Genomic DNA, 27,637 nt, shown 5'->3' with positions numbered 1-27,637 from the left:
GGTGTTTGGAACGTCAGTTGAATCATGCTCAACTTTCCAAACGCCATTGTCAAACTTCTAGGCTTACAGGATGTCTGACGTACACATTTTCACGTTTAAAAATTCAGCCTCAACCTCGCTAATATTCTACATAATAAATTGGCCATTAGTTTTCAAAGTCCTCTTATTCTTAGCATTAAAAAAATTCAATTGCTCAGATACTTTCTACAGATTTCAACTCTATGTAATATTTCTAAACAAAATTTTTACACCCCATTTTATCATTACAGTAGAGCTTCAATAAGTGGAACCAATTGGGGACTGGGGTCCTTCCAGTTAATGATTTGTTCCAGTTTCCGACTTTGTACGAAAAAATACATTAACCTGTCCGATGTTCAAATTTTTCTCCGTTGCGTATCGCTTCCTGTTGAATTTTTCTCCGTTGCATGTCGCTTCGTGTTGAATTTTCGTCGATTTTAAGCCTAACGAAAATTTTTATAATAATCATCGAGGCTATCGTATCGTTAAAAATTATTTCTGCATTTTGTACAAACAAAATAAATATATTAAAGAATAAAAAAAACATGAAAATTATACTTTAGAAGTAAATTTAGTATCAAAAACATTCGATTCAGCACGACACAGTCCGACTGAAAATCGTTCCACTTTCCGGCCATTCCACTTACCGACGTTCCACTTATCGACGCTCTACTGTATTTGTAATAACTTATATAATGAAAAATTTATAGGACTTTAGACATAAACATCTTAACATATACTTGGTTGAGCACACCATTCTCTGGATGAATATTAGATTGGTTTATATATGACTTATGGTAAACTTGCCTCTGATTTTTCAGTTTTATTGCAGTTATACATAATTTTCTATTTCTCTAGTTTATTTATAACAGTGCATGCAACATTTAGTCTCCAAAACATTTCTACATTACTAAAAAGTAGATGGTTTACTGGAGAACTTTATTATATTTCATGTTAAACTACCTTATCTTGTTTAAATAATAATGACCGTACAAACAATTTTGGGTCAATTTGAGTCTTTTATCCTTTTTTAAAATTCAGCCAGAAACAGATGGTATACAACTTGAAGATAAATACAATTCTTCATTAAACTTTGACTGATGATATGGCATTAACAACACGTGCTTAATACACCCGATGCAGACCTTTTATCGTAAGATCCAGGGCCAACTAGACACCGAAAATTTTCACGATATCAGTCAGGTCACAGTTGTACTTAAACACTGAAAAAAATCACTCTGGAGTTCCGTGGTGAAAATTCGGAAATTAGAAAATATTTACATAATTACATAAATTATATCAATTGTTTGTAATGTCATTATTATTAAATATAGAAGTAATCCTTGGGACTATACAATATCTTTTCTTGTGTTTTCAATTTGGTTTCTTCAAACCATCACATATAACAAATTCTCAATGCAGAAGAGAAATCTGTCATAATGTTTTCAACTGTAGCCCACTAATGATGCTATAAAGTATTACAATGGAAACAAATAAAACTTCATTATGTTACAGTATTATGTTTTAAAATATTAACTAATACTTATTCAAAAATTAGACAAAGTTATAAAGTTACTTTTGAATCATTCTGGATATTAAAAATAAATATGAAATTAAAAAAATAATACTTACTTTCATTACTACTATTTGATTGACAGAAATTAAATCTTCATCTTTCCAAATAGTAACATTTTCTCCAAATTGTAGTTCTCCGCCTTCGGCAGTTATCCAAACAGGCAAAAGCACGATGCGGCCACTGTTTGCACCAAGAATTAAAAGTCCTAAAATTAACAGAGGAAAAAACATTACTGTGAAACACGGAAAGTAAGAAATAACATATTTGTTCAGCTATACTATTGTAAGAAATTTCAAAAGTTCTTTATATCATGATACAATTTTTTTTCTTTCAGAGGAAATTATAATTAAAAACGACTTCATGTATAGTGGTAAAAATATAGTAAAATAAACTATATGATTTATGTAATTTATAAAAGATAAATTAAAATGGGGGTCTCTTTAATCAGAACCTGATGCTTCAGTATTACTAGCAGCCATTAAATTCCCCACTATACAATAAAAACTACAAAATACCTGAATTGTGGTGTGTCTGCTGCCAACAGAGACTGCTTATATAACCAAGTTTGCTGTCCCATTCTGCAGCCACTTCTATCCTGCAAATATATTTAAATGTATATTAAAAACTAATAATAAAGGATTGTTTAAATTATTTGAAACATTATTATTAACATAAATTTGATGCTATGAATTTCTTTTAATATGAAACAGGATTTTTTTTAAACTGTTTTTGCACTGTGGGCACTAAGAAGGTCTCTTTTAGCAAGCCCATTATGGGTTCGGCCAGGCCCACGATGGAACAGCCAGGTGGTGTGGGATGGGGCCAGACATCCAGGCAGACCACCACCTAAAAAATTCCTGGGGCTTTTTCAATCTGTCCAGATTCAATCCTGGGTTTCCCAGAGTGGTAGGCTGCCACCTTGGCCACTTGGCCGTCCGGCCATATGGAACAGGAACATCAAAAGAAGACTAAAATTGTTGACTCCAGTCTGGGAAGACAGTGGTCAACATTTTGGTTTCATGCAGGAAGGTCAGCGACTGAAGTAATGAGCCATCTAATAAAATGCCAGCTTTGTTTAGCATTTAGGAAGTTGGAAAAAGTGCACCATTTTCTGGTGGGTACTAAATAGAAAAAAAATTCTAAATTACATTATCAAAACATATCATTCAGAACATATCATTCATATCATATATCATTCAGAACATTGTGAGGCCAAGACCTTTGTGATGTAGCCCAAATTTGGCTGATAGCACAGACTTACCACACCTTGTAGATTAAGTGATGAAACAGAGTCAGAGATCAAGTTAAATAGAACACACGCACTTCTGAATGATCTCTTATTCCGTTTCATCACTGCAAGATTAATGGTTATTGAAGGTTTTAAACTAGATTAGAACAGTATAAAGATAATGAATGCACCTTCCAACCAATCGTTCTATTCTCGGCAGGAAGTGTTTTAATTAAATATGATAGGGCTTGAAGTATGTCAGTTAATATAAAATCCAAGCAGTATGCTTGTCATACGACACCACCAATTAAAATGTAATATAAATTAAGACACATCAAAATAATTCAATACGAGTAAAAAGAAACTCTTTTCTGCATTAAAGGAAATGAAATAAAGAAAATATTAAATTGAAAAACAAATATATTTACAAGTATTTTCAAAGATAATACATATATAGTTTAATATAGTATAGTTTTTACCAATAAAATCCATCTTAAGAAACAAAGCAATAATAAATATGTCTACTCTAATAACCTTAAATAGCTTCGCAAAGCAAAGTATACGTTATAGCCGCCAGCGCATGCGCAGCAATGTTTGTTTATAGTACACATCTGGAGCGAGGGTTGGAATGCATCTGTATCAGGAGTTTAGAACATAGGGTCACTCTCTACTCAGATCCCACCTGAAGAAGGTCCTAGGGGACCGAAAACATTTGTGGCTAACTATACTTTGCGAAACTATTTAAGGTTATTAGAGTAGACATATAGTTTTTACCATTGTGATATTACTAATTTATCTGCTATAATTACTCTACTGCAGACTCAATATTTTATTGTAAAGAATTCTGAGGTCAGATCTACATATATTATACGCAGGGTGATAAAAAAGTCATGCACATATTTGTTATGGTGTGTGCAACTTTTTGATTACACTTCAGATATTGACATAATACAAGTCTACAACTCTGTTATTCCATTTAGTCTTCTGGTTACCTTTAAGTACAGAGTTTGATGTTGACCCTATGAAAATAGATTGCTTAAATCAGTGTTTTCCAATCTGTGGGGAACAAGACTATTGAAAAGGAAACATGCAGCTTTCACCAAATTATCATTTTTTAATACAAACAAACCAAAAAAATCAAATCAATGTCGAAAAAATAAATCGGCAGAATGGTTATGTCTAATTCACAACCCTCGTCCAAACGAAAATATAGAAAATTTCTAATTAGTTTATTTGATAGATGAATGTTAACTATTTTATTTAACAGAAAATTAAAATTTTCTGGAAAGTTTATGAAAATACTGTATCAAAACCTCATTCCAGTTAACCAGTTTGACTTAACATGTAAATCCCTATGCTGGACAATCGAGGAAAGAAAATGACTTTGAGTTAACGTGAGTTCAAGTTAAACAGGTTCCACTGTAAACATAAAACAACAGTTTTATGTTTTTCTTTATTGAGATCTCCCAATTCAGTTCCATATCCGTTGATAATATTGATATCAAATGTATTGATTTTATAAATGACCCTGGTTTGATTTTTGATAGTTAATTTTTATTTAATCTACACATTAATAAATTATTAAAGAACTTGGCAATCAGGTGTGGCACATTGCAGCATGATTGTCAAGCTGTTTGACAATGATGCCGTAACAGCTATAATCGGGATCGAACATGGAATAGAATCTATTGCATATTCAATCGTGATTATGGCTGCTTAGATAGCCGAAAGCGTTAGAAAAATTTTAAAATTTTGCTGGAACAGGCTAGGAACTCTTTTAAATTTAATTTATTCCAGTTAAGAAATTTATTATTAAAATTGGATAAACACTATACTAAGTGTTTATCCAATTACTTTTATAAATATATTATTTATTCTGCTGTAAGATACTTTTTATGATGGTTTTTGTTTGTCACATAACCTTCACCCTATTGTATTCTTATACAGTTTATTGTTGTTATTACTTTTTCTCTGTTCTTGTAATTTTAATATGGATATTTTTTTGAGGCGGCATCTTTTATTGTCATCAAAATGTAGCCAACTGTAAGTATTAAATATAGAATAAATAAAGTGTTCATGCAATATGAAAAAATTTACTTACATTTCAACACTTACTACTTTCCAAAATATTATATGACCACTTTTCATTGCAACGATCAAAAAGCAAAATGTTATATTTTCATCGCTGGTAGAAGCGGCAACGGAACTAAATTTCTGAGTCCACGTCATGGCTGAAATTAATTTTACATGTTAGAACTTATATATTCGGTTATTTGCATCATAAACAAATAAGTGTACTGTGTTTTTATAAGTGGTCATATTATGTAAAAATAAAATTGTTCAGTCAACTGTATCAAAATAAGTTTTCCTGACTGAGCATTAGGGATATTAGCAATATTATTAATTATAAACTTTTAATATTATTGGTGAATCTATAAGACCCCCCCACTATCTTCCCACCACCTCAACCTTTAACCACCAAAATTTAATAGCATTGATCCCCTTAATATGCAAAACCACAAGTTATTAAAGCTTCAAAGAGGGCGAAAAAAATTGTGCCCCCCAAATACACACTAACATCCATAATAGTTTTATTAGTTTAGCATCCTTGAAGTGTGGTACATTCTCAGGAACAGTCGCTGTAATAGCCAGCGATGTGGCGCCTTTCTCTTTGTGTACATTGTATTGATGCTTCCTGAGCCTGGTGGAAAGATTTTGGGATGTGTGCCCTATGTATTTGCTGAGTCAGTTTTCTAGACCTAGAGTGAAGGGTATTTCATATACTCCTGAGACTATGGTAGGATTGACTAGGTCCTTTTTATTACACAATCAGCTGTAAAATGTATTGTTGCATTTATACATTAGTTACTTGTTTCCCAATCTACTAGCCTTTCTGAAGGTGTTATCTAGCAACTTGTATGATAAAATAACAGGGGAACAACATGATAAATGCCAAAATGGAAATTTTAGAATACAGCAAAAATAAACTTGTGATTGAACCATAAATCTGAATAAATATATTCTAAAATCAATCTTTTACTGAAAGTGTTTTGTAATCAATCTATTTTCATAATGGCATAATTGAGAAAGAACCAAATGACACACCAGGATGATTGCAATAGCAATAGATGGAAATGACGCTTATCATTATGTTCCCCAGCAACTCATATATGTATGAGGGGCATCCAGAAAATAAAGAAGGTTTGGCTGTGAAAAAGGAAAAAAACAGTAATGATAGGAATAAAGTTTTATTAAGTAATTAGTACAAGACCTTTCCTACATAGTCAACATTACAATTAAAACACCTGTCGTAATGCAACACTAGTTTTTCTATTCCTTTGTCGTAGACTTTCGTCTGTTCTAAAATGTTTCAAATTCACCCAAAAACGCTTTCAGCTTGGGAAAGAGGTGAAAGTCACTGAGAGCCAGGTCAGGACAGTATGGTGAATGGTCAAAAACAGCAAAATTTCTGAAGCATAGCTTGAGTGACTGCAGTAGAGTGAGGTCACGCATTAGCGAGGTTGAGGCCAAAGTTTTAAATGCGAAAACGTGTACGGCAGACGTTTACCGCCGCTTTCCTGTAAGCCTCGAAGTTTGACAATGGCGTTTGGAATGTCAAGCATGATTCAACTGACTTTCCAAACACCACTGTCAAACTTCTAGGCTTACAGGAAAACGGGGCCGAACATCCGACAAACACAGTTTTGAATTTAAAATTTCGGCTTCAACCTCGCTATTATCTTCCTTGATTAAACATTAAACACTATTTTCTCACACTTGATTTGTTCATAATGTGGTCACCATACACTTCCATGATTTCTTTATGAATTTCTATATGATGAACTTTCTTCCTGTTTAGAAACCAAATAACACTTAGTGGGGTTTTGATTTTTGTATACATTTTAATCCTTGACAAAAAAAGTAACAATAGGCTTGCTGTTATCGAAACTCTACATATGCTAAGCTAACACATCAGAGAAGAAATTGACTTTAAATTGATAAAGATAATTTACCTGGTCAGAGCGGTACACGCAAACATTCTTTATTTTCTGGACGCTCCACATATATCTTATAGTAAATCATATTTAAGAATGTTCATTGTTGTAAAAGTTTTAAATCAATTAAGTGACATACTTATGGCAGCAAGTTTATACGTCCTTTCCTTCATCTGTTGGAACATGAACGATATGTCTCTGGTCTCTGCATTTTCTTCTTGTTTATCTTTCTCCCAAATTTCTTTATGTTGATTATAAAATTTTGTCGATAAATCTATCAAACACGTCCACTTATTTCCGACTTCTCTGTACAATATTAATCGGTGGTCCATGGTTAAAACTGCTAAAATACAACTGAAAAATTGTTTTAAAAAAGCATTTTAGTTACTTCATAGAATAATTACATTTATCTAAGATAACTTACTTGATACAATACAAAAAATCTAAATATCATATAATTTTTAATCTTAGTAATATGTTGTGTTAATTAATGCAGTAGCTCTCTGATAAGTAGTGCATTAAATGCTACTTTATGTATTCTATTCATTAGTCCTAACTGAGGAGAACCTATGAATAGGTTAAAAACATTATTATTATATTAAAATTTACTGCTGGAAATCAAAAGGTGTGTTTTAAACTTTTTCTATACAAAGTACCCTTTATCCAGGTTACAAGTACCGTACTTCCCAACGTATAAGACGACTCCCAACTTTTGAGAAGATTTTCCTGGGTTAAAAAGTCGTCTTATACGTCGGAAAATACGGTACATAAAACTGAAATTACACAAACAAACAAATGGACAAAAGAAGAAAAAAGTTAGAAATTTGAGCTGTATTCACTCATTTTTGGGTAAAGAGAGGAGAAAATTTAGGGTTTCACTTAAATAATCCACAATCTTTTCAATGGAGGTTAAATGGATAAAAAAGAAATTTTGTCTTTTTAAATGGACTAGAATTTATCATCTCTCTTTTGCGCAAAAGATGAGATAAACAAAAATAAATGTTGCCAGTAACTTTACCAAATATTCCCATATTTAGCTAATAAACTCATAGATATAAAGATAAAATACACAGACAGCTTAAAAGTAACAATAAGTACTTTTATTTACAGAATACCAATAAGTACATTGAGTTTAATTGGCATATACCAGAAGTTAATGATAGAAACAAATACAATTGAAAGAAAGAAAAGTTCTGATAATGCTTTTAATGATTTTACATTTTTTAGAGACATTTACCATGAAATAAAGTTTAGTGTCACCGTATGTTTTTACATGATCCTATGGATACTTTGTTAAAAAATTAAATTATATTAGGTTTGAAAGTCAATTCGATCAAGAATCTTCCGTAACAGTTTGCGAAGCTTCTACAGAATTTCTAGTTATATCTTAACGAATGCAAAATAATTTTTATTCGTTACTTACCGACCTTCGTCGACAATGCCGACGGGCGACCAACGGGCGGTCTTGAAGGTGAGAAAGAGAGACGCGTTGGCAGTCAAGGGGCTAAGCGTGTGATCCAGCATCATCGAATGTTCGTCCTCTACAAAAAAAGAAAATAAGAAAATTGCCAATTCATTTTATTTTTAAAATTATTTTAAAAATAACTACCCATGGATAATTTTGAATGCAGCAATGCTCTGTTCACTTTAACATCAAAGTTCAATGTCTCCTGAAGAATGGAAATTCCCTGCTGGTGAAATGCCAAGGGACAGTCGGATTCGAACGGTACATGATTTGCACTCTGCAACACAAACAAAATTTCATTTTATTTATTCATAACAAGGTGAGGCTCCGGAAGGCTTGTCGAATGCCAGGGATGACTATTTAACACAAAACTGTACGATAACAATAATATAAATAAAAAAAATCATTTACTATTAAGCGATATAATTAAATTTTGTATTGCATTAAAATATAACACGCACTACTATTAGCTAATTAAGTTGCATCATTTTACAATTGACGAGGAAACACTTACAAATAATTAGCATCGGCCACGTATGAAAGTAAATAATTCCCAGCGGGACCCATTTCCAGATTGCAACACGCATGAGATGGGGAATGCATTCGAAAAGACGACGGGTAATAAGGCTTCCGAAGTAGAAGGTATTCCAATAGAATTTTATAATTTTATTCCCAATTTGACACATTAATTAGTCAAAGAACTTCTCCGAACAATCAACGTAAGAACAAAATATTTCCTATTTTTAAAAAGGAATTCTCCACAAAATTATCATCGTATTCCGAATTCGGCCGTATTCGTCAAAATTTTGGTTAATAAATTGACGATTCAGTCTGGAAATTTTAAAATCTTTTTAATTTTTTGATCAATTTTTGTAAAGAATTTTTTGTTTCAAACACCACATTAGACTCTTCACTAACATTCAAAAGATGGGAAGCGTGGCAAAGTCCACGCCTTCTCTGCTGATCCGAATACAGTTCTAGGCAGGTTCTTCGAACGGAGATCTTTTGCAGCACACGTCAAGGAACGGATCGAGCTACGAATTCGTCGATCATTTAACATCTTAAGATAGTATTTTTTCCATCCGCACTAAACCCAGAAAGGAAGACAAGATCTTTTAATACGAAGAAAGGCGTCCGTCAGGATTTTTAACTTTTACCCAAACAAGTCGATCGGACGAGTCGACGATTCCGCAACCCGCGGATTTAACACCGAGGCGGTCGAAGCCAAAATCTAATACCGGCCGACAAGGCGGCGCAGATTTCCAATTAAGCGGCAAACCCACGAAGATTAACGAACAATTCGGAGACGGCCGTCGGCAGTACGGATCCGGAGATGCCGGAACAGACAAGTCATTGCCACGGATCTCGTTCGAAAGCCAATCAAAAGGCACCGGACCCGGCAAAGAGGTGCATCCGTTCAAGTAGCTCTGCCTGCACTTCGCAGATGCGGGTAATCTGCATAGCGGAGACTTCCGGCATTCGCGCGTGGCAAAACGTCTCTAGTATCGCAAAGCGCCGCTATTCGTCTCTCGGATTTTACCCGTCCGGTCAAACACCAGATGGCGCAAAAGTGGCATAAGTCTTATACAGACACCATTCAGTTATTATTATTAAACGGATAAATCTGGACCAGACAACGCGATAGTTTTCGTTTAGTCTCCGGACTAAACGGCACAGACGTGGAAAATATGAAGGTTTTAAATGGCGACGACGAAACGCTCGCGACCTTTCGACGGGTTTATTTACACCGAGTTATAGAGGGTGGGCGACGTTACGAAGTAAGAGACCGGACCTACCATGATATAGACACCTTTTTCCACGCACACCACTAATTTGTTGTCGTCGGACTAGTCGACGCAGCCGGGATGACAGACCGATCCGGTGAAGGAAACGGAATGAAGCGTCCGACACTCCATCTCTCCGGCTCTCCTACCGGAAGCGGAAGCGTCCCGAGAACGCTCGACTCCTGCGCTCCCGGCGAGACTACGAAGAACTACGCTCCGATTTTTTAGACCATAGATTCTCAACGTTTATTGACCTATCGTCCCATTTTCGAAAAAAATAATAAAATAAATTATTTGTAAAATTTTCTTTAAACGAGAACGACGTCGTCGTTATTCTCACTCGCGTTATCGATTCGTTTAACTGGTATCTAATTACGGAACGATTCCGTAGCCGTAGTTCTGTTTTTTACCACGAGATGTCGCTACTTCGTGACGTCAAGAAGCTCGACAAGCATAATTTACAGTCGGTCGCGACGTCACTGAATCACGTGACGGAACGCAATCGGTGTAAATACACCACTGTCAATTAATTTATTACAAACAAATTTTGCTACCGTTTGTTTCTCGAACGGCAAATTTGTCTTATATTCCATGTTTATATTGTAGCTTTATATTGTTCGTTACTTTTATAATATGCTGTATAATTTCAAATATTTTCATAAAAGTTATTCTACAGAAAATGTAAACTTTCCTTTTTAAATTCTTTTAATCTCAATATTTTTCTGCCGAATTTTCAGTCTCTCACTCGAAATTTTTGTTTTCTTCTGTTTTATTTAGTAAAATTATTCATTGCTTTTTAGAAGTAATTTAAACGTTTTATATTAGAAAATTTGCAATATTTTATTTTACAATTAACGTTTATCTTTGAAATGTTCGAGGAAACCAAACTCAATTTTCTCCATAGTAATCCTTATTTGGTTTTCACAAGATTTTGAAAAAAAACCTAACCCCGGCGAATACCAAGAGTTGAGTGTATCTTGTGTAATTTGAGTAAAGTCTTTTGAATCGGTGGTTTAAATCCATCAAGAAATTATCATCGTCAGTAAAATATTAGTGAACTTCTTGTAGCCTCGTTTAAGAACAAGTAGACCAGGTATTTGTGTGAAATTTCAAATGGAACGTCGTAGACCCACACGAAGAAAACACCCGAGCAACCATTCTTTTCTAAAAGTGTTGACTTCTCCGAAAAAATGTGGAACCCATTAAATATTTACAATAAAAATATAGTTTACCTTTTATCTACTTCAATTCAGTGTACAATTCAAGCTTCGAATGAGACGGCTGGACCCTTATCAGAGCTGTAGAGCACACTCATAGCAGCAAAAAAAAGTCAAAGATACAGATTAAAAACTGGTCTTTACAGGCCAATATCTACTCCTGTGTATTACTTGTTAAATAGTTTGTTTACCAAATTATGTGGATTGTTCATTTTTAAAATATTACTACTTTATAGAGACTTGTAGTAAGTGATTTAGAAATAAATCAGTCTTTTGGTGGTGTTTTTCCATCGGATAATCTGCCTATCGTTGTTGAAAAAGTCAATTGTTAATTCAGACGAAAAACAAACCCATAAACCCATTGAATCGCGATATATTTTGAACCGAAAAGGAAATGTCTTTTTATTTCGATAGTTATGGAATTCAAAGTGCAGTTAGCCAGGCAGAAGAATGGAAAAGCATATTGTTTGTGATAACTGTTCAATGGAACGAAAGATGTTTTCGGATATTCTTCTGCTTATGCTCTTAGAATGCTTGCTGCCTCGGCTGCTACCAAGCTCTAGTAGCAAAAATATAGTAGCTATTGGTACTGTACGACACTCCCCTAAATACAAAATGTCATTCGATGTTGATGTTTGAAACGAAACTTTTAAATTTCCTTCGTGAATTTCGTTAATGTGTAAATTTTTAATTTCTTTCCTAGCGTTAGAAATTAAACTATTTCTTGCCTCCGGACCGAAGTTGTCTTGCATAGAAACGGGTGAACTGTATTCGAAAATGACCACGAAAATACTCTGTCGCGTAAGGTTTAGATGTCACAGGTATATTCCAGTATGTAGGGAAATATATACAACAAACATAAGAGTCCGTTGTACTGCACTGTATATTTACTGTTTTCACTTTTCAGAGTCCAGCGATAATCCTCTATCATGGCTGCTCCCTGCTAACGAAATTAAATTTCAGAAGTGGGATCGATGAACACGGAAACATCACACCATCATTCGAGTTGTGTGGAAATATTATACGTCATATCTTATCTCGACATAACACCATTAGCTCTGACACTAGAAATTGGTGGTCATTTCCCACAAATCCAGCTCACCACAGCTTTTAATGGATGCAGAGAGATTAATTCGACAGATTTCAGCTTTGTTTTCTTATTACAAAAATCTTTCAACTGAAGTTCTTTAATTTAAAACATTAAATTTTATAAATAATAGTTTGGGATGAAGTTAGAAATTAAAAAAGAAAATTATAAAATAAACGAAATTTCAAGATCACAAAAAAATTGACTTGTCTACATTAGAAAATTGATTAAAATATGGATTATAGCAATATGCAAAACATACAAACATAATTCGGCCACGATTAAGAGAGTTTACAAAGAGTAAAAAGTCATTACACAAACACCTAAAATTCTTCAATAATACGAGTAAAATTTTACCCAAATTAAAAGTTTCATAAATACCGAAAGTAAAATATCTTCTGAATACAAGAAGACTGTCGATTAATGAATCTTGTGCAACACCCTCTGTATATTACAATATAAAAAAGGGTTCTATTCTGTTACGTTATCCTCTTATTTGAAGTAATTCTGTACGTAAACATCTACGCACGTTAAGATGACGGCATAGATAACATATTCGACGAGTATCAAACAGTAGTCGAAAAGTCTGTTCCAATTCCCTCCCTCCACGTTGAATATCTTTGTTCTAAACTACAAAAAACATATATTTTTCATGTAGAGTTTATATAAATATTTAAAAAGAAATATTTGTAATTAACGGACAAAACACTTACTTCAGACTACTGATTGTTTTCGAAATCCACCGAATTATCGTCACTAACGTAATCCAGAGAAGAAATCTGAACGTTTCGAATGTATTTATAGTTGGATAAATGTACTTGATTGTTAAAATCATGGAAATACACAACAAGTTGAGAGACGTGCCGATCAATAACTGGAAATAATGTTATTTTTACTGTTCTGGGGAACAAATGGACAACAATTCACAACGTATTACAACATTTATAAAGATGGATCGTAATGAAAAATCACACACACTATAAATGTAGTAGTGCAATTTATTCTTTTCAGTATTAAAGTAGAAGCAAATTAAGTTCATTACTGAAGTGACTTTCCTGGTTTGATTCTTAAATATTTAAATTAATAGACAACATTCATTTTATCGCGATAATAGACTACAGTGCTTACTTTGTTTTCCAGAGAACATTCGATAAATAAGACAACGTAACACACTTTCAACAGTGAAATGATAAGGTCACGCCAAAAAAACATAGTTAAAATATTTTAAATGCACAAACTCATAAAATAAAACTTGAATTTAACAACGAAAACAGAAGCGAAACTCACAGATAAATAGTAGAGTAACGGGGCAAGGTATTATGCAAATCACTACGTATAAAATTTCAGAAATTGTTTTATACACTTAATAAATAAATTACTTAATATTCGTTATCATTTTTGAGATTTTTAAAGGTGAAAACATTTATTGCACATTACGATAAGAGGTACGCGTATGTGCGTTAATTGTCCAATAGGTGTGTACGATCCTTTCTACAATGGCGAAGTTATCTTCGTGTTCGCGACTGTTTAACATTTCTTTCTATATTTTCTGGACGTTATATCCAAATTAACAAATTATTTCGTAGATTGTGTTAAAGAAGAAATATTTTTCTTTAACAAATAGTTAAAGAAAAATTTCTTGTGTTTTCTTGTATTTTTTACTAAACGGATTCAAAAGAATTAACTTCAACATCTGTAAAATACAGTACATTGTCGTGTAATGAAATCGTTTAGTGTCACTCTTAGAGTGTTAACAAACAAATTTATCACAAAACGGTCATTGATGCTAATGTCTGAAATTCCATTTAATCCATGCAAAGTGTGAATACCAGAGCCCCTTCGGCCGCCAATTTAAAGCGTTTTCATTTTTAAAATTGGCGTTTGGTCAAATTACACAGAACGAGGCGTTTGATTGTGTGAGTGCGAGAATTCCAGTTAACGTTAAACGGTGATATCTTCGCGTACAGTGATGTTGTGTCTGTGTGTGTGTGTGTGTCTGATCGAAAAATATCTTCGGCATGTCTATAAACAGAAAAACAGTAAATTACGATACGAGAATAAGATGTATTAAAAAATGAAATGAAACAGTCGTTTATCATCGGAGATTTCGGAAAATATTCGCTTGTACGATAAATGGCCACTTCGTGCTCTTCAGGAAGGGACATTTTTCTGCCTCCTAAATATTCCTAGAAAACACAAAGACAGTGAGAAAACCAGAAGTTCATTCATTTATTATCTAAGGTCAACATTATTACCTTTATCAGACAGCCTTTTTTTCCGAACAGTGTCATGAGGAGAGCGAAGGACCTGACCTACATCCTGCACAATAAAGTCTGTGGGTGGATGACCCCCGAAGACCTCTGCCAAGTGCGACGGACTCAGAGTGTAGTGTGGCATAATCCCGATTACGGGAGGATGCCACGCCACGCGCATTTGGGGAAGGTCTTCTTCACCCGCTGCCTCTCGCTCGTCGAGCTCCCTCCCTCTCAGCGAACACCCTCCCGCCGGAGCCACCGCCTTCCTTTTCCGGAACTGTCTCCAAACTGCACCAACCTCTTCATTCTGTAAAAAAGAAAATTTGCAATTAGAACAGTGAAAACAAAAGCTTAAATTAACCCTACAACTGGTACGGTCTAGGTTTAGTATAATCGATGGTTAATGTTACCTATGGTGCCAAAATGGCGGCTCGTCTCTGATTCGAGGAAACAGAAGAAAGAAAACAGTGGAGACGCACGTTCTAACCTAACCTAACCTATTCTAATAAATTACCATAATTATTACCAACCAAATTATCAGAATAGGTTAGGTTAGGTTAGAACGTGCGTCTCCACTGTTTTCTTTCGTCTGTTTCTTTGAATCAGAGACGAGCCGCCATTTTGGCACCACAGGTAACATTAACCCAATCGATATATAGACCTAGTATCAAACGTTGTTAATTCGGATTTGGAACACAAGTCTATTAATTTAAATTTTCTATTTTATAGCCGAGGAAGTAGGGAAAAAATGGAAGGTACAAAGGGATAGATATATGAGAGGAAAATATTAATAAAATTAGTACTGTTAGGGGCAGTGGTGTTTCCTATTTGGCCAGGATTTTTACGTATGCGTGTTCTGGTATAAAAACGTAAAACGGAAACCGAACGGAAAGGTGATTTCTGATTCAGTTTTCTACCATACAGTTTTAGGCATGTGTGTTCCTGGCCTAACAGCTACAAGCAGCACTGCCAGATGATTTTAGCTTTTCTATTAATAGTTTTCTAAGTAGTAGCCGAAAAGTAGCCAACTCAAAGAAATATTTTTTGAACAAATAACCTGAGATTTGACGATAAAATAATAATAATAATAATGATAATAATAAAGACGCAATTCGTACTTTTTCAGCAGAATCACAAAACAACGTTTTCGTCCAATTTACAGGCTGGAAGCAGACCTGTAAACTGATCCAAAAGTAACATCGCGAGACTCAAAATACATGCATAAACTGTAATTTTCCTATGCAAAATTCTTAACATTAATTTGCTAATAATTCAAAGTATTTATAAAACTACAGTCATTTAATTTGAAAGTTGACTAATAAATTCTTTTATTAAACTAACACGTACTGTACATTGAGAAGAAAAGAAGAAAGGAATAATAATAGATAAAAAAAATTCCTACATCCCACATTAGAAAGTAGACTAAAAAAACAATTTAATACATTAAAAACAGATATATTGTATTTTCCACGATAAATTTAATATAAAAAGTTGAAATTTATGTAGTACAAAAGTAGCCAATGAGCCAAATGATAATTTTTGACGCCAAACTACAAAGAGGTAGCCAAATCTGGTAACGCTGATACCTTGGGTACTGGTAACCTGGCACCTTGTCTTTCATGTTGGGCAAGAACTATCAATACTAATATTATTCTATTAGTGTTTGTATTCTATTATTTAAAAAATTTTAAGTGACATTATGATTTCTGTAGAATCAACTCATTTAAATGGGGGCACCAGTTTAAATTATGTCTAGGGCCTGACAAAGGCTTAATGCGGCACTGGTCAGACGTTACTTTACAGACGTTGCCGGCACATGAAGCTACACATAAACAATAACTAATTTGTTTTATTTCTCCGAAACAATAACATTGATATATACAAAAAAATCATATTAATCTATATATTTGTAATACAATTCCAAGTAACTGACTACCAAAGACGTCTACTTTTTACAATATCTACCGTGTTTCTGGATACGTGGGTGTAGTCAGTAGCTTTGTACTTAAAATATGTTTCTAATAGATAAAGTTAGCAAGCTTAGAACTACCAAAGATAAAAATGCATAACGTTATATACATATTTTTCCAACTATTTCTTTCAAAACCGATTATTGTAGATGATACTTTATAATAGTGACGAATTAAGGCTGTAGAACTCTTTGTAAGTATTCATGTTCCTTTTTGATATTGTATTGAAATGTATCGTAACGTAAAAACAGCTGTTGGATAGCTTCATTACCGTTTATTCTATTTTGGTCGTTTCTCGTTAATTACTTTAACGTACGACATTTCCTAAACAGAATCATCCCGTTCTTTGTCTTCCGGTGCGAGTGACGTATGAAAACGAAACCTATTTTACTTATTGCATTTACTCATTAACATTATTATTTCGTACCTTTATTATTACCGTTTTGCAAACTAATGGAATGTACAGCAAAATTATTAACGTCGCATTTCGAGTTGTTAATAATTGGATTTTAAAAAGCGTTACGTAACATTTGTCTTTTCTAGCAGAAAATAAGCCGAAGGTGTTTGCATTTCATTCAAAAATCACGAAATGTCTTCGAATGGGGCAACGGACAATTCGTAATCATAAAACCGTGGCGGATTATGGATTATGGCAACGGATTACGCAAAATGGAACCATATTATACAATTTTCAAATCGATATAATTTACTTCGGATCTTCCAGTTACGAAGTGTTTGCTGTTCAGTAAAGGTTTCATTCTAAGTCAGATTTTGAATTATTAAATTCAATTTATCGGTGCCATTGGCAGAAAGACAGACGTCGGTCTGTTCGAAACCGTTAAGAGTTTTTAGAGTTCCGAAGAAATTAAAAGTTGTTTTCATTACCTGAAATTCGAATATGTTTAACAATTTTTGTTTCTTTTAGACATTTCGTATGATAATACCAGAAAAAACATTTTACCCTGAAAGCAAATCCCTTAGTTATTATGAAATCCAGAACTTCTACTCCCAGGTGTTTCCATTCCAATGTCTTGAGAAAGCGCAGAGGCTGTAAATAAAAAGAATTATTCGGTGCTTCAGATTTAATCAGTACTTAATAATACTGTCAAATAAAGTAAAATTCTATGTTGAATTGTTCCTCACCCGCATTTTTTCGATGAATGGTAAATTCAGAGAGTCAAAGTACCTCGACTCTTCCAGACATTTCCTAGACTGATAACAGTAAAATAGAATCTTATAACTGATTTTAATTATTTTTAAACTTCGAAAATACTATACAAACACCAAATGGTACTTTAATAAACTTTTTACACCTAAAAACTGCTTACCGATGTAGGTATTATGGTCAAAGTATACCTAGGTAACCCCAATGGCGGCGCTATGGCCGGGCTACCGACTGTTCGTGCTCCCGACTTACCTCCCGGAGGGGAGCCGCCGGCAGGGCGCCTTGTGCTAAACGTCACTAGTTATTGATTCACGGTAGTTATTGAACAAAAGAAGAAGAAAAAGGAAACGTCTACTAAAAATATAGTTAATCTAATCTAACCTAACCTAACAGAAGCGCCGCCATTGGGGTTACCTAGGTATACTTTAATCGGTATTATCGAAGCAGCTGCGCAAAGTAAGATCAGAGCAATATGTAATAATACCAAATGAATATAAAATACATATTTCTCTTCCGTAGACGTGTGCATAATTATTACAGCATTAGTAGCTATGCAACTAATGAAGAAAAAAACCAGGTTTCTTCCAGTTAGGCCTAAATTTATTTAAAATTGTTTAATTTAAATTATAATTATTAAATTTAGCAAGAGATGGCGCCTAACGCCTAACACTAGTACCAAATTATCTTAAAATTACTGATATTGCTATAGCCGTTTCTAGCCCGATAATTCGGCATTGGTTGGTGTCTTACTTTAATGTATAACGGGTTAGTTGTTGTTTATTTACTTATATTTTACATTCAATTATTAATAATCTGAACTAAAATAAATGTATTCAGTTACAGCTATCTTTATATGTTGCTAAAACGAATATTGGAATCAGAAGCAAGAATTTCTTCTTTTTCCGCGAAGAATCTCTATTAAATGCAAGTATAATTTACATTTTATGAAATATAATTTTGTTGTGAATATTAATATATGATTACCTTTACTTTCAGTATATTTTTGAATGTGTTAATCAGTCACTTGCTTTTCTTTTGCTAAGATTCTCTCTAATGATAAACGATTGTATTCTGAATAGCATGAATGTACTGAAAAAGATAAAAGACCTGATAATAACATAGAAGTTTGTCCTGTGCATTTCGAGGAAGATTTTTTTCATCTGTCTGCAATTTATTAATAAAACGGCTGTAACAACAAAATTCACATTTGGCGACAATATTCTTATATAATAATGATATACTATTCACATATTCAAATAATAAACGTGGATTGAGATAACGCAACATGTGGAAGAATTGCCAAGAGAAAGATATTTTATGGGAAATTGGTCTTATTTAGGTGTTAGACTCGTGAAATAATTAAAACTCCACACGGCCAGCCTGTTTATCGGGTGCGAAACCATAATCGACCACCAGCGTTTAAAGATTTCTCTGTCTTGTGGGCATTAAGGGCGCCTTTAATTTACCTATCATAGGCTTGGCTATGGGTGGCCAGATAGGAGAGGTGAGACCCAACTTATCCCAAAACAGAACACCCCAAAAATTCCTGGGCATCCTCACTCGCTCGTCAGGATTCGATTTTGCAGGTAATCTGACGCCTTAACCGTCGTGTCCACCCGACGTTACGACCAGAATTAATCGAGAATTAAATTTTAATTAAAGAAATAATTATTACAATTATTATTTTAAATTTTTATATTGTTTCATTTCGAATTACAGTTATGTTTACGGAGTAAACTGATAGATATTACAAATACATTGATTATTATTACAGAAACCATATCTAAGTAAATAGCCAGGAGAAACTTCCTTTTTACAATCTTCATAACAGGCTGCATTCTTTTCTTCGGTAGTGGATCCGTTCTCACAAGCTGAAGAATTAATTCGGATCATACTATCTGCCGATCCTCTCCCTATCAAAGATCCTAAAGAGAAAATCAAAGATGAAATTTGATATCGAATCGTACAATAATTTCTAAAATACTTTTACAAAAGTCAGATTAAATGTTCACAATTACTCAAATCTTTCGATAATTAATGCCGATTTATTTAATGATCATTAAAAGTTCTCCGAGGAGGCACTCCCCATTAGCATATCATTCATGTGTTGAGTTGACGTATCCCTTATTCCTGCAATCTTAAAATTTATATACTATCCCAGTGTTAAGGATATTTATCAATTACGCCTCATATTTAATTAATTTGAGTGTATATTGTATATTAATTTAATTTATATATAAATTTTGCACGTAATAATACTAAAACTAGATTTTCTCGTAATTTTAGAAGGATAAATTCTTACCAATAATAACGCCTGTCAGAAGAACTAGGTAAAGATCCATGCAAATATTCAATTGTATTGCGCTGATAAAGTTGGATAATTTACTGTAAAGTTATCCGTTTTATACTTTCGATCTGTACAATAAAATGTTATGAGAATCTGTTAGTAAGAGTTTGAAAAATAGAATAAACGTACAACTTTAGTCACAGCTGTTTACAACAATAAATAGTTCATAATTATTGTTTTATTTACGATGGATTTTATTGTTATTATTATTCTGCCCTGCTGTTTCGAAAACAGTTGCAAATAAATTACGATTTTTAATATCATAATAAGATTCCTACGCAATTATTACTTTCCATCGAGTAATGTAACCGAATGCATTAACCACTGAAAGCTGGCTGTGGGTCGCTAACGAGCTGGCCACAAGAATTTTGCGGATTTTCTTCACATTAGCCACACCTAAATAGAGGCCAGTTTCCTATAAAATACCTTTCGAGAGGTATTCTCTTTCGAAAGATCGCCTTGTGTCATATTGCTATATACGAATAAAACCAATTCAAATCCCCCACCAGTGGCCGAGGCAAAAACACTGAACACTGGTAACTGAGTCGCGGGTTTGCGCCTCACCAACGGCTAGAAACGTCGAGTTTTCCGCGTTTTCTTCACCTGTCAGACATGTAAGTACAGGTGACTTTTTTCATAGAAAGTCCTCTCGAAAAGAATAGCGAGGTTAAGGCCGAAGTTTTAAACGCGAAAACGTGTACGTCGGACGTTCGGCGCCGCTTTCCTGTAAGCCTGAAAGTTTGATAATGGTGTTTGGAATGTCGAGCACGATTCCACTGACTTTCGAAAGGCCATCGCCAAACTTCTAGGCTTACAGGAAAGCGGCACTGAACGTCCGACGTACACGTTTCCGCGTTTAAAACATCGGCCTCAACTTCTTTAATTTCCACTCGGTAGAACTTCAGAGTCTTCGATAGTTTGCACGAAGCCAAACCGAGCCCCTTTTATGTTTTAGCGGGTCTTTTCGCCTCTACAGAAATTATAATTATTTTGTTTTTTAAAGTAATTTTAGCAGCTGCTGACAGTAACTCAGTAGCTGATAACTTTGGCACAAATATCTTATTACGTAGAAACACGACAAGCAAATTTCTGTTATAAAAGTTATAGTCGCACCACTCAGAAAGTTTTTATGAAGTTGGCAACATTAATACTGCAAGATATCCACAATTAATTTTATTCTAGTGTAAATAATGAGCAAAAATTGCAGAAAATTGAACGGAATGTTTACCGCAGACGAAGAACGATTGATTTTCTCATTGCGATTGTACGTTAGAAAATAAAATTGTAATTCATACTTTGACATTAAACGTTAACCCTTTGAAAAACATTGGCGGTGTTTCTTATTTGGCTTTTTTTCTTCTTTTTTTGACGAATTAAGTGCGCGACGAGGCATAAATTTAGAATTTTTACTTTCTCGGCTCTGTTATATATAACAGAGAAAGTATGGTGTAAAAATGACCTTCCAGAGCCTTCTCCATCCTTGAATTTCCTGAACCAGTTTGTAGCAGGTCTGTTGACTATGACTTTTCCAAATGGCCACTTTTGAAGTGATGAGAGCAACTGCACACAAATATATTTTTTCATATTGTCAGGCATTACTGATGTGTCTATTTCCAATGAAATGTGTGATGAAACTCCGTTTTGCTACTCTACTTATATACCCACATCAAACGGATGCACGCGAATGACTCGAACTGACGAGAAAGATGATCGACAGCACACAACGATTGATCAATTGTTATCGAAATATTCGTATTCGGCAAATTATCGCTGCTAATTGTGATTTTCCGATTAACAATATTAAATAAGACCTGAATTGAGAAAGATCAGAAACTAAACTTACCCAAATAATCGCTGCAACTAGAACAAAACTCAGAAAATACTTGAAACAATTCACTGAATCGCATTTGAAGAAAACAAATAACAATCGTCGAAATTTTATTGTTGCGTCAATTTAATGTTAAAAGTTTAAATTTTTTGACAGAATTTCGGGTTTTCGCATCGGTCGTTCTGTAGACAGATCTCGACGGACCATTCTGCATTTTGTCTGTAGCCTTTCATTCATCCCTTCAGAGACGAGGTAGAATTAATTTTGTTAGAGTTAGGACGTTCGAAGATATAAATTAAGTAGATTTGAGTTGAATTCGACTGAAATGAAGCAATGGTAGAATGTTCTGGAACTGTTGTTTCTATATATAGAAACAACAATATAGAAACGTCGATTCGTCGCTAAAGATAAAGACTACGTGCTGCCAGTTTGTAGCAGTCCACGTTTCTCTATCATAGCGCTACGTCAAACGAAACCGACGTCGTTAGGGTGCTGACGGTACGAGAAAAGACAGGTTCTGTAGCCAGGCTTCCATCTGTCTGGATAGTGGACAAAGACGCCATCACAGCTGTTCGTAATTGTCTCATTGTCAAACGGTCGTCTCTCCTCGTCCTTTTTATGTCTGGAGTGTTAATATATACAGTCAAACCGGTTTTTATGCGGTCTTTTTTTATGCGATTTTTTATTTGTGCGGTGTTTTGTGCGATTTTTTATTTGTGCGGTTTTTTTGTGCGATTTTTTATTTGTGCGGTATAGTTGGCGACTAGTCTCGTGCGATTTGTTATGTCTCACGTTGACTTATTATAGCTAAATAAACTTATTATAGCATAAATGAACTTATTATAGTAATATTATTGCATGAATATGCGAAAAATGAAATAATTTATTTTTTAAGTCAACAAAACACCACCTAGACAAAAATATGTAAAACAGACGATAGACCAGACGATGCAGTCAAGTGCTGACATCTGTTGTCAATAAATTCTATTTCGTACGGTTTTGAGTTATTTTCTATGCGAGACTTTTTTTATGCGGCCCCTATTGACCGCATAAAAATATTTTTTTAATTGTGTTGCGAAAACTATTTTTTATAGCCACTCGTGAAGTTTCGTGCGATTTTTTATGCGTTTTTTATGCCGTCCCTATCCACTGCATAAAAACAGGTTTGACTGTATGTGGCTTCTCACGTATTTACTGTCCCAATATGTCTTCACAATCAGATCGAATGCCCAGATGGCAAACAACTCGGCGAAACGGCCATCTTGCTTCCTCGGCCAAATGATGCGGCCTTTCTCAAATTCTGTCAGTCGTACATGCAGACTTTGTATCGTACTAGCATGTACCGGAATTAGAGGACTTCAAAACACCTGACACAAAAAATCCAGCAATTAGTTTCTTAACCTTTCCAGAAACATTTGGTAACACCATCTGGTATCATATTTTATTAGAAATATGTTTATATTTTTAACTATTATAAAATAGCAGAAATGACAATGATATAGAACTAATTTCATTTACGAGCTCTTCTGTTTTATCAAGGAACCATTCTTGAAATACATTCTCGTAAGCTGGATAGAAACCTTTCGATTTAACTTTCTTAACTCCTTTTTGATCGGAAAAAATAGGTGTAGTGGCGGAAATCGGTTCGTTTCCAACGATGGAAATTTTATAGAGTTAAGTCAACTTCATGTTAACTGCGAAATATGTAAAGTACTTTCACAAATTAACCGAGATAATTCTGTAGTAACTGCCAAAATCTTATCTTAGGTAAGTAATCCTCGAGAGTAGCTAGTAAAATCTGTTACGATATATTATGTTTTTAATTATCCAAAACTGACAATATGCCGAAAGAATTGGTTCTGTTGCTTTCTGTCGAGATGCATCCACTCTTTTCCTCGTTGCCTAGCTTCACTAATGTGGACAGAATAGAATAAAAACCACTTAACACCTGTAAAATAAGAAAGTATTTTATTAAAGCCAGTGTTTATAAGTAAAAGAACATAGAATATTAAATGCATATGCTAGAACTTTATAATTGCAATTTATATACTTGGAAAACTCTTAATCGCATCGCACACATCGTCAGTGGAAAACTAAATTCGGGTTTAACAGAATACACCAGAAGGAGGTACTCACCCTCATGACAAAGTTTTTCTTGACGAAGAAGAATCCTCCGACAGAAAGGCCAATCGGGGCTTTTCCGAATCTCTTCATGAAATCTAGAAACTAATTAAACAAGTTTATTAATCAAATTGTTTACAGTTAAAAGGCAAATTTAATAATTAATCAAGTATTTCGAGTGATGTCAACCTTAAGTTTGCTTTCAATTTTCATGTCGACAGAAGAAAATCTCCTGATTTCTATGAAGCTATTGTACAACTGAAATGGAAGAAATTAAAAATAATTTGATTTATATTCTATCAATTATTTCTATAATTATTTTCAGACTCTGCATTGTAAAGTATATTATAGGAGCGATTGAAAAAGGTATTCATTGCGATACAACAGGAAAATTAGAAATTAACAAACGCGATAATAAAAGACTCCAGCAACGAGTTGCTTAAGTTTTCCGGCAGAATTTTAAAAAATCAAAAACCACATTTATTTTCTGTCAGAATTTCCATTTAAATGAGATCCAGATTATTTCCACTTCCCCAACTGAGTATAGAATACGGCTGCGGCTAAATAAGCAGTTTGGAAAAACACATGGCGGCAGCTATTCGTATGATCACTGTCTCATTATAAGCTCTCAGAGTTTTAAATGTTGCCGGAAAACTTAAGTGTCTCTATTTTTTTATTGTTTTAAGTTAGCTCTTTCTGCCCTATGGCACTAAAAGTTTGTTCACACATTCGCGAAATAGTAAAATTCACTGGAAACGAAGTCCTGTCTGACGTGTGTCATTCGCTCTGTTTTTCGCTTTCTCCAGTGAATTGCGCTCAGTGTGAACTAAGCTGAAGAGGAACTTTTCTTTAGGAAGCCCGACACGAATTCGGCAAGGTCTTTAACGGGGCAGGAAGCTTTGCCTTACTTTGACTCATCTGTACACTCTAACCATTAAGAAATATTCTTTCAAAAATATTTTGTATGAAAGAAGGACGTCGACCAACGTTAACAATATCATATGGCATGCCCGAAGAAAATCGTGTCCGAGGAGATGTGGGTCACATTATTCGTGTGATTTAGACCCACATTCATTCATTCACAAAGTGGCTACGATGAGAATCAGGAGATGATTATGTCTTAAATAATTATAATTTGGAAAAAATTACCGAATCGATGAGAGAATCCATTTTTGACGAGAGAAAGTCGAATCATTGTAAGAGTGAGCAAAAAACGTTCAATTCCTCGAAGCTCTTCCTAAGCTTGAAAAAATTCAGAACGAAGCAAACGGCATCAAGAATTCTCGATCCTGAGATTAAACAAAACCCGACATGTCAAGATGTTTCGACCGAGACAGGAAAGGGGCTAAGGAAGGCTCCTCTAGTCTCGACACAGCGGGAACACTTTAAATTAAATAGTGGACGAGGTTATAATTGGACACCGAGACAGAAATAGAGAAGGATAAAAAGAAAAATCGATGTTTCGCGTTTGTTTCAATTCAGTTTACAGTATTACAATAATGAAATTTTTGCTCCTTATTACTGTTTCGTATTGCAAGTTCCCCTCATTCGATTATTTGGGACGCGAAAACTAAATAACAAAACAATAAATCGTAAAAGAAATGCGTAATGGCCATTTAACTACAATAATTTAAAAAGGAAAATTATCGACACGAGAAACGTATTTTCTATTTTTTAATTAATTTTTTATTTCGGAAATGAAGATAGCGCTTACCTGAGAAGTTAAACGAGACAAAGCAAAGGAAAGTAGAAAAATCAGGAAAAATAAGACTAAACATACAGCCGAAATGATAATTGTCAGAAGCAAGTTTATGTCGATGAAAGCCACCACGTAAATGAAAAAGCAATTTACGTACAGAGCCACGGCGTAGATCAGAGGAAAGACGTATTCGCACACCTCGTTCACCTGTACGAATCCGTCCAAAATTTCCGTGTGCTTTTCTACGCAACTGTTTAAGAACATCTCCAAACGGCTGTGTTCCGCATGGAAACACTTCATCGCTGTTGACAAAGATTTTAACCTTCCGAACATTATAAATCCAACGATGAGACCTTGCAAGGCAAAAAGGAAAATAACAGCAAAATAATATATGTGACTGATATTTATAAGAATGCAACAAAATGCTGCTTCTCCGGGAGATTTCTTGTGTCTTATCATTGGAAAACCGAAGATGTCAACTACTACAGATTCAATAAGTAAGACAATGACGTAGAAAATAAGTGAAATTATTGAAAATGCTTCAAAGTATTTGTTTAAGGAGAGTTTTTCTTCGTAAGCGCTTTTCTTGTATTCGAAGTACAGTTTTCTTCTTTTAAATATGCTGAAAAGAACAGCACAACACAGATAAATAATTGAATATATTAATCTGATAAACCTATTGTCGGTTCCGTAAATGTACACCCACTCGCTACAGGTTACGCCTTCGAAAAGTGTTTCCAAAAACTGTCGAATTGTTATAGTCCACAAGAAAAGTTGTACCGCATTTTCGTAACATCCGTAAGCTTTGTCCAGGCAGAAATGAAATTTCGGTTTTCTTTGGTTCTTCTGGCAGTTGCAGTCCATTATTATATTCATAGCGAAGACTTTGGCTGCTCGAAGAAGAAAGTCGATCTGACAAACTGGACACCCGGCATGTACAGACGAATCCATTATCAATTGTAATTTAATCCGACTGTAATTAGAAAATAGTTGATTTTAAAATTCTCAATTTGCTAGAATAATATTTTTTAAATCGTCATGAGTGTTTAGCAGCTAATGCTGACGTTTAAACACTGACTTACTCCAAAAGAGTTCGGATGGCAGAAGTACACGAATGACAACTTTCTTATATGATTGAGCAACAGTGAATTTCATCCACGTGCAGCAATTAGAAAATTAATTACGTATCGATTATGTTCGATCTGAAAGAAGCGTATCCATCGATATTGGTACAAGCATTGCGTGCTAATAACTCGGGAATGCAATTAACTATGGAATTTGATTGCATAAACTATCTGATTAATATCCAAAATATTTTACGCAATAGAAGATTAACGCTTAAAATATTTTGGACTTACTTATAGGAGGAATATTAAAATTCTCGACGTAATCTATATATATAATCGAGACGAGTTCATAATAATAATAATAATAATCGCAGAGCCCGAACGGTTAGGAGTTGATAGTTGAAATTTGGTACACAGAGTACGTCACGAGAATGCACACTAAGAAAAGATTTTTCGAAATTCTTCTTCACGGGGGGGGAGAGAAACGGGATTAAGTCTTAACACTTTCATCAAAAATGGAAGTGTTCAATAACAATGAAAGTGTGAAGTAACAATGGAAGTGTTCAATAACAATGAAAGTGTGAAGTAACAATGGAAGTGTCAACAATGGAAGTGTTACGTAACAATGGAAATGTTAACAGCCCAAACGGTTAAGTACTTTGTTAAAAAGTTAAATTACATCAGGTTTGAAAGTCAATTCGATCAAGAATCTTCCGTAACAGTTTGCGAAGCTTCTACGGATTTCTAGTTATATCTTAACGAATGCTAAATGATTTTTATTCGTTACTCACCGACCTTCGTCGACAATGCCGACG

General features: G+C 34.2%; 1 protein-coding gene and 2 long non-coding RNA genes across 3 annotated transcripts in view; all 3 read right to left on the bottom strand.

Annotated features, from left to right (window-relative positions):
• The window catches only part of LOC136985276 (general transcription factor 3C polypeptide 4-like), a 28,872-nt gene extending 18,652 nt beyond the window's left edge, over positions 1–10,220 (bottom strand). The window contains exons 1-7 of the mRNA XM_067282524.1: positions 10,079–10,220; positions 8,427–8,559; positions 8,241–8,358; positions 6,957–7,171; positions 4,924–5,053; positions 2,110–2,189; positions 1,651–1,799 (exon numbers count right to left, since the gene is read on the bottom strand). Of these exons, the coding sequence (XP_067138625.1) occupies positions 1,651–1,799; positions 2,110–2,189; positions 4,924–5,053; positions 6,957–7,171; positions 8,241–8,358; positions 8,427–8,559; positions 10,079–10,081 (828 nt within the window). The 5' untranslated portion in view covers positions 10,082–10,220. The remainder of the gene's footprint in view (positions 1–1,650; positions 1,800–2,109; positions 2,190–4,923; positions 5,054–6,956; positions 7,172–8,240; positions 8,359–8,426; positions 8,560–10,078) is intronic.
• Positions 10,221–17,207: 6,987 nt separating this feature from the next.
• LOC136985278 (uncharacterized) lies at positions 17,208–22,025 on the bottom strand. Its single transcript, XR_010882318.1, has 4 exons — positions 21,951–22,025; positions 17,739–17,807; positions 17,557–17,643; positions 17,208–17,480 (listed from the first exon to the last, which is right to left on the bottom strand). It is a non-coding gene; the product is annotated as an uncharacterized lncRNA (long non-coding RNA).
• Positions 19,438–20,390, bottom strand: LOC136985277 (uncharacterized). Its single transcript, XR_010882317.1, has 2 exons — positions 20,063–20,390; positions 19,438–19,685 (listed from the first exon to the last, which is right to left on the bottom strand). It is a non-coding gene; the product is annotated as an uncharacterized lncRNA (long non-coding RNA).
• Positions 22,026–27,637: the final 5,612 nt, after the last annotated feature.

This window comes from Centruroides vittatus, unplaced genomic scaffold (assembly GCF_030686945.1).
Source record: "Centruroides vittatus isolate TY-2023 unplaced genomic scaffold, ASM3068694v2 contig_957, whole genome shotgun sequence".
NCBI lineage: Eukaryota > Metazoa > Arthropoda > Arachnida > Scorpiones > Buthidae > Centruroides > Centruroides vittatus.
This window is presented reverse-complemented; position numbering and strand designations above follow the sequence as displayed.